General features: G+C 43.0%; 1 protein-coding gene across 4 annotated transcripts in view; it reads right to left on the reverse strand.

The window, feature by feature from the left end:
• Nucleotides 1-13217, reverse strand: part of ncor1 (nuclear receptor corepressor 1) — an 82499-nt gene that overhangs the window by 24404 nt on the left and 44878 nt on the right. For all 4 annotated transcript variants that reach the window (XM_050039583.1, XM_050039577.1, XM_050039574.1 and 1 more), the window contains exons 17-22: nt 12463-12528; nt 8153-8289; nt 7966-8062; nt 2059-2491; nt 1835-1958; nt 44-221 (exon numbers count right to left, since the gene is read on the reverse strand). In XM_050039583.1, coding sequence (XP_049895540.1) covers nt 44-221; nt 1835-1958; nt 2059-2491; nt 7966-8062; nt 8153-8289; nt 12463-12528 — 1035 coding nt within the window. The remainder of the gene's footprint in view (nt 1-43; nt 222-1834; nt 1959-2058; nt 2492-7965; nt 8063-8152; nt 8290-12462; nt 12529-13217) is intronic.

Below are 13217 nucleotides of genomic sequence, written 5' to 3' on the forward strand. Positions count from 1 at the left end.
AGGGGAGAGGAAGACAGAATGAGGATAGTTTCTGTTCTCTTACCATCTCTGTCTATTACAGTGGGGCTGCGGGTGTTGAAGGGTGGTCGGCGCTCCAGGTCTCCCTGATCCTGCCTCTGCTTCTCCTCTTGGTGTGCCGACTCGTGCGCTGCTTTGATTTGGTGTTGCAACATGGCAAAACCACTGATGGGCACGCCGCCGGGGCCAAAAGGTCCAGGCACCTAGATAAGTCAAGGAGGGAAAAGGTCCAGATGAGTTGGAATTTCAGATATGAACTTAAGCCAAATTTGCACGGACTAGAATCCCCTGGTGACCTTTAGTCATCTGTAATAACTAAGGAGGTCGTCTGTGATCTTAATCCTGTGCGAATCTGCCATTTCTGTAATTTGTCAAGTAAAAACAGGAACACAAATTGACTCCAGTATTTCGCAAAACAGAGGTCGTGGGATAATAATCTTCCAGTGTGAGTCATCATCTCTGTGAATTTTTTATATTTTTTTGCAATGTGTATTTATTCCTCCATGCTTTTTTTTATGCCTCTTGAGAATTATGGAGGCTGCGCTGGCAGTTGTAAATTAAAGTTTTGACAGTATTTTTGGGAGCAAATTCAGAGGGCTCATCTTACTACTACGGTTCTTGCTCTGACATCATATCTGGGGAATAATGTCATTAAATTCGAGTATAGTACAGACATACAGCACGCCCGTGCAAATAGAGCTTAAATGAGGTATTGAATTTATCTGAGCACTACAGAGAGCACTGACCACACCTCAAATTAAAATGTATTCCCTAAATATCTTCATTCAAAGACCTTAAAAGACTCTATAGATCTTACACTTTAAGTGAAAACAAACAGTTACTGGGGAAATTAACTGCAAAGAAGTTGAACTGATACTCTTTGGTTAGTAGATATAGCTACTGGGGACAACAAAAGCACTGTTTCCACTTTAAAACAAGACTTTGGTAGGTAAATGATCCATATCCATGTCCACATTGTCAGCAAAGCACACCATGGAACTGTTGAGTACATCCAGCATAGAAATTAAGGCCCTGTCTAAACGTACAGATATTTAACCCTGACCTTTAAAACAATAATTCTGTCCACACGGCCAAACAAGGTAGCAAAGTGTGCAGACTATGTTAACTTTTTCAAAACACCTACAGGAGATCTCATCGCCGTTGATTTCCCTTCGAAGTCAGGATGGGAACTCACTCAAAGATACGACTGATGCTCTGGACATGAGAAAGTTTAACTTCTATTCCTCATCAACAACCCACTTATAAAACTGTCCCGTTATCTTTTCGCCTGATCCAAAATTAACGATTCTGGTGGACTTTAAACTGCCGACACTGAGGTGGACCAAATAACACTGGGCACGGCAGATGCCTCCATTCGTCCATGAGGTGGTGCAGCAATACTAGGTTAAGATATAATGTAGTCATCAGACCAAGCAGTGCTAACAAAATGTAAACAAACGCAGCTGTTGTTGTTATTGTTTCTGGTGCATGTTCATTACCTAAAGTAACAATGCACATGCAGGTTTTGATAAGATGACATCATCATTTTCCACATGCTCAATTTACAAAGTATTTCGAGTTTTCAAAAATCTGCGCCATGGAAAGTGTTTTCAACTCACTTGTGTGTGGACGAAAAATGAAAATATCCTCATATCGTATATTTATCTGAATATCTGTATATGTGAAGACAGGGTCTAAAAGGCAAAAACCTTCTGATCTTATCACATTGCTCATAATGACTGATGTGGGTAATGTGGGCATGCTTTCAACCTGCCGCCTGCCTCCGTGCCAGTCTAAACCCGAAACTGTGACTTACCATAGGAGGGATGGCGGCTGCCCGCTGATGCAGCTGCTGGATGTTGAGCTGGGTTTGCTTGGGTGAGGACACCAGCACCGAGCCTGGAGGGTTGAGCAACGTGGGCTTGTCCATGGAGAACATTCTGCAGAGGCAGAGAGCAAAATGTAAAATGTCACACTCGAAAACATGAGCGAGTCCTGTGATTGTAAACCACAACACAACATGAGAACATGAAAACACACCTCTGTCTGTCAGGCTCCGCTTCTACGTCCTCGTCAGCACTGCAGGTGGCGCTGGAGTCATTATCTGAGTGGAGCTCCCTGTGCCTCTCACCATGCTCTCCCTTTTCTCCTCTCTCCTTGATCTCAGGCTCCATCTTGACCTGAACCTCTCCAGTCTTCATGTCCACATCCTGAGGTTCAGGTTTGGGATGCACCGAGCCTGCATAGGAAGCCATCCTGGCCTTTTCCTCCTGAGATCCAGTCTCACTCTCTGGGCTCTTCTCTTCCTTGACACAGAGTCCTCCGTAGGAGGGCTCCATGGCCTTTCCATTACTGGCCTGACCTTTGTCCTGGTCAGAGCAATGAGCATCTCCTGCAGCACTGTCTGCCCTCTTGGAGTCGCCAGACTGAGACGGGGAGGGGGCACTCTCTGTATCGGAGCTGTTGTCACCGCCTAAGGAAAAGCACGAGAGGATAAATAAGTACACGTCAAACAAAACATGAAACTCACAAGACACTGAAGCCAATTTGAATGGCTTTTAGGAACAAAGGACAACCCAAATAAGATAAGGAAGACCAAGTGTATTATGACAGCGAAACAAGTGAATGAATCAATGAGTAACCCAAGAGGCCACAATAACTAGAAACATGCCCCCCATCATGCAGGCTCCATGTCATAATTAGGGATATAACGGTACGTGTATTTGCCCCGAACTGTTCTGTAACAGACCTTCGGTTTGGTACACCCTGTGACCCAAATCTGTCAAAACAGTCTATTTATGTCTACCACTGGCACGCACAGAACAGAAGTTCTGGAGCATGAGTTTTACCAGGAAAGTTTTGGCAGTGCACCAGTTGTTGTCTATCAGCTGAAGCCCCTCAGTAGTCGGCTAGGCCTGGTTAACTGGGATAGTCAAGCTCAATGGACAAAGATTTGTGTCTAAATGCATGCCGATATTTTTAAACTAGGGGGTTTGGGGTCCTTCGTCAGAGAATTTTGCACACCAGATGGCAAGTTAAATGCATTCTGGTGATTTTTTCTTTTCATCCATTAGTTGTGGAAATGTCTTTAATTTGTCAAAATAAAAGTCCTCCGTTAGTTGTTGGTTTTTTTTGGAGTAGGTGGGTGGAAGGGCAAAATGTACACGTCCAAAATTTTGAGGGCGATGCGTCCCCTGTGACCCCCTAATAACTCATGCTATAGAGAGTTTATCACTGCATCTATGTTGCCATACTTGGTCATAGAGTATACACATGTAAGCATATGGTTAAAGTGCTTTAGGCTTGCAGAATGTGCCGTCACGTGTCACATGTCAATCCATTGTGACTGCCCTGTATTAAGGGCAAATGCAGGCTGCAGTTCAGCAGTGAACAGATCAGACTCTCATGATGGAGCATTACTGACATTTACGTTATTTTTTTCCTCTCACTGAAAATATGCCAATATTTGAGTGCCTTAACAATTACAGTCACTACTGCATGTTTACATTTTTGTTTATTGCTGCCCTCTGAAAGTCGAAGATTCAGGTCATCAGTCGGAGACTCCTCAGTCATATGAGATTCTTCAAGTCGAACAGTCATTTTGGCCACCAGTTATAGCTGCAGTCTGACCACTCCTCACTTTTATGCTGCTCTGGTACAAGCTCTGGCTTTTGTAATACCATACAGGCTCTGGCTTTTGTTCGATATCCAGTGTCGGCAAAAAATGTTGTTGCACATTGCACAATCTGTTGATAGCACAGTTAGCACTTATTAGCTAGGAGGGCTAACTGGGATTGTTAACTATATTATGTGAACATCAATGTCACCCTCAACTGCCAGCCAAACCTCATTCAAACTCCCATTCTCTATATAGAAAAAAGGAATGAACAGTCGAATATTCGTATTGAACAGCCAAATCTGATTTGGGTGATAACTCTGGTTAGGTTGTGCAATATTTATTAAATATGAAAATGAAACCAAATGTAGATCTGTTGCGACATAAATATACCTACTGGGGTGATTTCTTATGTTTAAAAGCCTTGACGTGTATTAAAAGCCACGTAACAATCCAAAAAGGTACCTCCACCTAATGCCTCATACATTTCTTTCCTACCCATCTGTGCTTCCTCCATTGTCACGTTTTGTTTTGGCACACGTCATTGCCAGTTCGTACTGTACCTTATCTATGACCACTTTTTGTTTATGTATGGTTCTTGCTTTGTAACGTTAAAGGTTGCTTATGCTAAATCCAAGGCTTCAAAGATACAAGACTTTCAAAATACTCTAATACTCTGATGATAATAAATCTAATCATCTGTTCCTTAAGAATCTTAAACTGCGTGGACACACAGTGAGTCAAAAAAAACTGAATAAACTGAACTTTTTTAAATAATAAAAACATGAAGCCATATCTGGAAATCACATTCTTAAAGTTACAATGTGTAATTTACGTGGTTGTTTATTAGCAAATATCAACTATTGCTTTCATAAATAATTATTTACTGAAGTGTAATGCAATTCACATACAAATGGAAGCTTTCTCATAGGCTTAGAATGATTTCTCTATATATACGCAGGCAGGCACAGGCACAGGCGCGGTCTGCTGGAGGCTGCCCTCTTGCGTCGCCATATTTGAATACAGTGCCCGAAAGGGATATACGTGCTTCGCCTTTCGCGTTCACCTAGAACTTGCCGTCACTGGAGACAGAGAAGGTGAAGCTCAATCCGGGGCGCTTCTGCATGAACCTGCTTTGTACTTTCATGATTCTGTTGCACTTTAAAAGGAGGACCACACACGTTTTGCCCCGTAAGAGGGAAACCACACCACCAAATAAAAGAAAAAGATCAGATAAGCGAGGACGGGACAAAACGCGAGTGAATATCGGCGTTGCTTATTCCAGGTGGAAAGAACTCCTGTGAAAGAACACTCTGGAAATGCATATATTATAATCGTACCAACTTATATTTGCCGCACTGTGCCGTGACTATCACATAAAACGTGTTACTTTAGCATTACTGTGCTAATGTTTGCTCGTGTTACCAAAACAATTAGAGATAAAACACTCCATAACATAACGTTATATCTCACAGATAACCTATATCTCACTGGTAAGCTATAACATATTGTAGCATCCGCCAGGACGTGTGGAAAGGATGACGCAGTTATTCGGCAAACCACCGTTTATTACTGAACAGTACAGGTTACTGTTGGCCGTTACCACGCAAAACAACCAACAAACAAGAACTTAGCTGTAACTCCAACTGTGCACTGCTGCTCTCTCCTCCAGTTCACTCATACACACACCAGCATGCGCACTCACACAGCTCTCATTCCCGTCACACTCACACCCTGCCCCCCTACCTTTGCTCATTCAATCCCAAACATGCCATTAACACACAGAACATTGACATTATAACAGAACATTTACTGCAGGGTCGCTACAATATCGTAACATGGTTTAGATTCCTAAATAAATATTCACCTCATCGCTAGATAGGCCTACTCCTGAAAAACCTGAAAAACTCGTGGATGGATCTCTGCTGTCTGCGCAAGGCTTTTTGTCCTACGAGGCCACCGTCACTTACCAGACGGGAGGGGTGAGCGAGTGAGTGCGAGTGAGCCCTGTAATCTAGAATTTGACCGCTGATGTCACTGTTACTCACCATTTTTACACACTGAGGCTTTAAGATAGAAACTGCATATTTAAAAAATCTGCCTGCCTCTGTTGGTTTACATATTTTCTACCGCTGCAGTTGTTGCCATGGTGATGGTTGTCCAGGTGGTATGTCTATGCAAAAACAGTTTGCAGATGCATAACATGTATCAAACCCAAATCAGAGTATTACTTAACAGCCAAATAACAAACATTTAAATGTCAGTGATTGCTCATTAACAGAGCTGTGCTGATGCCTCCTCCGGCTTTATGTGCTCTACTGTCTGATAGATATAATGTGAGACCCACAGGCTACAGATCACCAAGGCCTCTAAAGCGCAGTTTGGGTTTCCATGGGACAAAGAGAAAGTCAAATAAACATGACAGAGAACCTTGTGACCTCCTGCTGTCGTCGCTGCTAACTTCTGAACTGGAGGCTGTTTAAATTACATATAAGTCTGCTGAGCAGCTCCAACAAAACGGACATATCGAATCACTTTGCTGTTAAAAACAGATTCTACAAACCAGCACTTTTCAGTATCATTAAGGCAACATTCATATTAATATATTTCTGTGTGGAGCATGCTATCTTTTTTATGGTGGGCTGCCTTCACCAGCAAAGATAAGGACCTCTGGAGAGGAGAGGGGGGCTGGTAGACAGGCAGGCTTGCCGGATCAAACAAGTGGACCGGCACTTTGTGTTCAAAGAGCAGGCTTTGTTGAGTCTTCAAAGCCAAGAATGTTATGCAACAGGCGCCCATGTACTCAGAATTAGTTCATATCTTTTATCTCCACCTCTCCCCTCCTTGCTTTTTTTCATTTGATCCTTTTTTCTCTCTCATTAAAACTACAGTCAGCGGAGAGCAAGCACATCGCCATCAGCTCAGATAAAATCCTTACATGACAATTCAGAGGGCATTCTGGTTCAGGCTTCCCAGCTTTGCACTATTCTTGTCACTGCATTTTTTCCCTCCCTATCCTCCTCACTTAAAGGGTGGGTCCATTATTTTTTGTTTTATTGAGATTTTAAATCACTCTGTAGCTGACCAGTAATAATCCTTATGTATTCAAATCCAATCATTCAAATTTTGGTCGAAGTACGTTTTCTTCCACCTTCTTAAAATTTCGTCTTGTGTGACTTGATGCAGGTTTCTGCATGATGACGTTGCCCGCCTAATGTGCCTCTTCGACACTGAGCCAAGCTGTCTTTAAGAATTGTGTTATCGATCTTCCATAACCCCATAACGCCCAGGCCACACTGCCTGCATGAGCAGCACACATTCGTCGCTGATGGTAGCAGGTTAGAGTAGCTACACTGCCTGTGTGAGCAGTGCTGCTCAGGCACGGTTTGCCTGCCTCTCAGCAGCTGCTCTTCTAGATATTCCAAGCATGGCCCATTTTTTCATGTGACATGGCAGCAAAAATAGACAGTGAAAATTACGTGTTGATTATCATAGACATTATACCAGCAACATTACACCTTCACTACAGTTTCAATGTCTGTATCTGCAGAATATCTCAAAGACATGACACAAAGCGTAAATGTTCATTTTTAACTCAACACTTCTTATTTCTGTTTCAAATTAAAAGCACTCTTGCTTTTCTGTGGACAGAATCCCTTCATTGTTTTAAGACAGGGATCTTATTGTGGCTTTTACGTGAGGAAAACTCAATGAGGAAAAATAGGTCTGCAGCAGCAGCGCTGTCCGTGTAAACACTGCATGCGTGCTAGCTGCAACAGTTCAGCGAGGTAGCTGTCACACAGTGCACACACAGGCAGTGTGGCCCTGGTGTAACTGGCACAAACGTTAAGCAATGTACTACTGTGGTCGTCACGTTAGTTTGGATCCAAAAGTCACACAATAACACAACAAATGAACCGATCGAGGCTGCAGTAGATGAGCAGTTCCTCATGTTTGGTGAGGCAAAATTACCGTTTTGTCACAGGAGTCTGGTAGCTTTGAAGAGGGCATAGATAACGGCTTCATTTCCCCGTCTAAAACGGATGTGTGACGGCAAGGCAAAGCAGTAGTAGTAGTAGTTTCTAAATACAGCGTACACTTAAACTGATATTGATTATTGTAGGTAGCTAAAATACATTTCGCTTAGCTTCCGTGGCAGTGTTCCTGTACCTCAAACAACCCCACTATCTATCCCTTTAACACCTCCACAACTCAGAGACAAGGCCAAAAAATTCAAACAGGAAGAAAAGTCCAAAACAATCGTGTTTTGTTACGTGTGTGTCTATGTGTTTAATGATGAGCATGCACTTCCTATCATCCATCTCACTGACCTTCACTGTCATCTGCGTTGTCATCATCGTCATCATCAGGTGACGCGGTGGCTAGACCTTCACCTTGAGACCTATCAGCACGAGCCCGCCGTGTATCCTGGGAAACACAAAGAATAGCGTTTTGCATTCATACATTACAGCTCAGTGACAGACTGTGAGAAAAGGCTGAGAGTGCTCAGTAGCTTACCTGCTTATGCTGCTGGAGCAGGTTGTCCAGGTTGTGACGTCTCTTGTAATTGAAATAGAAGTTCTTGCACTGTGCCTCGCTTTTGGTGCCCACCATTTTGGCAATGGCTGTCCAGTTTCGCCCGTGCTCAACAAGCCCTGTTGCAGGAGAGACAACTGAGCGTTACAGACGTGCAGCATTTGAACACTTGATAGAACACAACTTAATCAGAAAAAAATCACTCGTTATGTAACATAATGTAGGCAAATACTTTATTGGAGGAATTATGGTGATGTCATATACTGTGTATAAATAGGATTCAAGTGAAAGGATCTAAAAGGACCAGCAGAGTGGTATGGCAAAGACATTAAAGCCTGATTTGACGTGGACATACCCTGACATGCTATACTTCACATATTTCCAATTATTGCTTCATGCTTTTTGAGCACCATCACCATGATTCAAGCAGATGATCTCAATGAATCTTCTCTTTAGAGTTAAAAGCTGCTGCAGTTGTTACTATTGAGGGAGAACTTTCGGGACTGCTGCAAAATGACACTCCACTGTTGCTATGGTTTGCTGTTGCTCTTCCCCATCCTGATTAACACCGAACTGAGTGCACAATCAGCTTTGACGCCCTCACTAAACGCTGAAACAACTCAGCCAAGCTGCAGTGAACTGGAAAACTGCCATTTACCTTTGACATTAGGGCTTCTCGTCTCTAAATCCCCTAACCCCGTGACCTCCCCTCCCTCCTAGCCCGACTGAAGAGGAGGGATACTGGCAGCTTGACAAATCACCACAGAGCTCAACACAAAGCCCCATTACTGCTCCAGTTAAATGAGGGAATGGGGGCAATGGGACTGTTCAGAGTGACTCATCTTATTTAGAGTCACTTAGACTTGCAGACAGCCCAGAGATGTTGGACAGCTTGAGTATTCTGTAAGATACTGGGGAAACCTAATGACTGCACAGAACAAAACACATCATCCTTTGTGTTGACCACCACGGCAACTTCATCTAACAGCCATAAAAATATGCATAAAACACTCTCACCGTCAGCAAGACCCTCCAAACAGATAATCTACACAGTTTAAAAGCTGAGCACTGCAGTGCACGCAATGTGTTCAGCAACAGATATTTATCACAAGTGCGGCACCCGGACCTTCACTTACATGCCTTTAGCTAAATGTACACTTGCTCAACCATCCTGACAGCTACATTTGTCACATGACAAATGATAGTGAGTGGACTGAGAGAGAAATAATCAAATGAAGCGATCACACATTTTTTAAAGCTGCAGGATCTGACAAGATTGCTGTTTTCCCCCCATTCTTGAAGCTTTACAGAAATAAATATTTACATACATACATAATACATGAAGGGCTCAATAATAACTTTTAAAAGTGATTAAGCGGCTGGCAGCTTTTTGTAGCCACAACTGAAAATATGATCGCCATTTTTTAACACCTTATATTTTGAGTAATTTTGATGCTATGCAGTTATACGTCAGCTTAATAATGACAATGTGTGGGATATAGGAGGACATATCAGCATACTGGAATATAATAAGTATGTTTTCTTAAGCGTATAATCACCTTTAAAATAAGACTTGTCTTTTTGTTAACTTGGAGTTGCTTCTATCTACATAGGTAGCGGGTCCTTTGCACAGAGTCTGCCATGTTGCATCGCCAGGTTTCTACAGTAGCCCAGAATGGACAAAACAAACAGTGGTCCTAGAGCCATTCGCGTTTTTTGCATTGGCTGACATAATTAGCAGTCCCTCCATGACAGCTGCTTCAAAAAACAGATTTTTTTAAGGGGGAAATGCTTTATTCAGTGTTTTTACTGGTTTAAACCATCTGGTCTTTTTGTTTGGAAAAGAAGACCTCAGCAGATAATTTAGCTCTCGGTAAAAACCTCCTGGACAAAGAACACTGAAGGAATGCTAAGCGGGAGATCAGTTGGCACAGGTGAAGTTTCAGCTGGTAGCAATCTGCAATCCTCACCGCTAGATGTCACTAAATCCTAAGAATCCTACACACTGCTCCTGTTAGTGTTATGAGTTAAAGTGTCTATCACTATTTTCTGGTATACAAAATACCAGTATATGCCTGTGAATTGGTGCATGAGTAAATGCACCAACGCATGTGCAAAGTCGTCATTTGCACCTATCCATGTACAGCATCGTCTGGTTCTGGTCCTGACTGTCATGGCGTTCAACAAATATCACTAGTGCAACAAATATAACAAATACGTATTTTGGGGTGCATGTTTTGCTGTCTGCTGTCTGTGCCATTTACATGTTAAAAAGCAGTTGCCACTGATGTCAACCAGGGGCTAAGAATTAGTTGCCAATTTCTGAAAATGGTTGCCAGTAGCAACCTGGCAACTGTCGAGCCCTGACATGCTACTGCAGTATAACCGAGGCGACATCTACCCACTCATATTGCATAAACATCCTTGAAGGAAACCCTTGAGCGAGCTAAGAAGATGTTATCGTGTTCGTTTTAAATCGTTGGTTTGGTAGATATACTGACAAATATCATCATGTGAATGTTATAAAGAACCTTCGTGAAGCTTAGTCAATTGATAAAGTTGTCATTTTTGAGGAAACTGCCGCACTGTTGTATTACATAAATGAAAGTGTGAGGTGTTCTAGCTGCTTAAATAATGCACTTGCAGCAAGCGTCTTATTATCTGCAGCTTCACTAACTACCAGTATTAGACCTCAATACTGGAGCTCGATGGAACAAGATCGTGTCTGATTACATATCTGCTTGCAAGTAGTGTTCTTTTTGTCAGCAATTTTTTTAATTAAGTCTTAGTTTGTGTCAAATGTCCTTGTCAGCTGTTATCCTGTTTAGTCAACCTTATCCTGTTTTGATTTTTAAGTCAAGTTTTAATTGACTAAAGGTCAGGACATTTTAGTCTCATCTTAGTTAAAGAAAGCTGTAAATATAAATTATATTTAGTCAATGACAACTACATTTTAAATTTCTTTTAGTTTAATTTTAGTCTTTTTATGTCATATGATTATATTGTACATTTTAGTCAAGGCCAAAACCAACAATTTTGTCATTTTACTCTTATTTCACAAAGGATTTTATCTTACAATTACCTGATGAAGAACACAGGTTTAAAAATTAAGAGTGAAGGTTTGCAGAATGTGTGGGCCCAAATATGACCTTGTATCTTTCTTCCAAGCCGTGTTCGCATAGCTTTTGATAACAAAATTAACACAGCTTGTAGGAAGAGATGGATGTTGATTTATTTTATATCTGACTTCCTTAATTTGTCAGGGGCCAAATTAATAAAAACCTACTCGTTCATAAGTGTTCAGTTAGCTTAGAGTTGAGCTTCTTTTTCCTCCATGAAAACTTCTGATTTGGCTGCCGGGCCTGAGATGTGTCAGCCTGGTATTAACACCGAGGCTTATGTAGATCAACAGGTTACAGCAATGGCTGCCAGGGGAACTGTGTTTAATGCTTGCATGGCCAGCCATATGTGGCGGCACAGCGTAACGTGATTTCTGAATGTGACTTTGTCATATGACCAGAGGAGCTTGTGCAGGTCTCTTTTCCGTACACTAATCCACAGACATATCTAACATACAAGTCTGAATGCCTGAGGAGATCATAGCAGCAGTGTATTTTTGTTAAGAGCGAGGTAAATCTCCAAGAGAGTCTTAATTAATCCACATTAATCCCTTTATTTACTCCCCCCGTCTGTGGGTCTTGGCACTCAGGGAACCAGACTTAAGAGTCTATACCAACAAAGCCAAGCAAAAAGGGGGAGAGGGGGCACACTAGAATGGCATATGACCCGACTAATAACTGCAGCGGTGCAGTCTGAGACCAGGCACAGTGTGCATGCAATAAACATTTTGAGGAATTCACAACAGCAAAGTCAAATGTTCTGGAGGACCTGACAAAGTTTTTGAACGTGAATAATAGATAGTGATCTTTGGAGGAAGCTGCAACGGTCACGCTCTGTTGCTTCATGGATGGCCTTAATAGATCACTTCAGAGAAGCCAGCAGAACAGCATAGCTGAAAGAAGTAAAACAAAAAAAATCTCTCGCATGGGTCTCTGTCAGCTCCCAGTAAAGCACCAGCACAAGCTTCTTTTTATGTGAACGCATGTGCACGTACGTTCCTGTGTGCATGTAAGAAACAGGCAGGGCGAGGCAATATCAGACAATCAGAAGAGGAAAGAAGAAAGACAGGGGAGGAGGGAGGGAGGAAACAAGGAAAGATCATAAAAAAACAGAGCAACGCGGAGAAAGGACGGAGAGAGATAAAGCAAGAGGGAAATAAACTGAAACACTACCTTTTTTGGCAACCTCCATCTCCTCCTCGGTCCAGCGAGAAGTTTCTCCAGTTTCACCAGCACCAGCTAAATCACAAAGAAAAAAGACACAGCCCCATCAGCACTGAGAGAAAGACAGCGAGGGAGAGAGTGAGACGAAGGGAGGGAGACAGACAGAGAGAGAGTGACGGTCCTCCCTTCAGCCGTCTCCTTCTCATGGCCACTAATCTAATAATCTGTTTACATTCAGGGGCTGCCGAGACCTGCTCCCTCACTTACACTCTCTTTCTCTCTTCCCTATCTCTCTTTCTCTCCCCTTCCCCACAGCCCAGAGCGAGCCCTCCTCCTCTCTAATCCACGAGGGGAGGGCCTTGGTCAGCTGATGTAGCGCCAGACAGCGGCAGAGTTGAGAGCTCTGCCTCCCTCTTTGGGAAATGGCCTTGGATGGAGACAAATAGACAGATAGAACAGCCAGCCCAAAATCCTCCCACCCTTCTACTGTGACACTGCGCATCACACACACATGAACACACACACACACACACACTCCTCCTTCTTGCCTCGGCTTGGCTACACAGCGCCACACCCCCAACAAAATTCACAGAAGTGCACGGTTAGTGTGGAGGGGGGCTGAGTGAACTCTAGCCCACTCTCCTCCATGGCACCCACTGAGACTGTGTAAACATTTGGACTAATATAGCAGCAGATGTACCCTTGACATTAACAGGAGGCTTGCCCCCCCCCCCCCCCCCCCCCCCCCCCCCCCCCCCACCCCC

The sequence above is a fragment of the Epinephelus moara genome, chromosome 3 (genome assembly GCF_006386435.1).
Source record: "Epinephelus moara isolate mb chromosome 3, YSFRI_EMoa_1.0, whole genome shotgun sequence".
NCBI lineage: Eukaryota > Metazoa > Chordata > Actinopteri > Perciformes > Serranidae > Epinephelus > Epinephelus moara.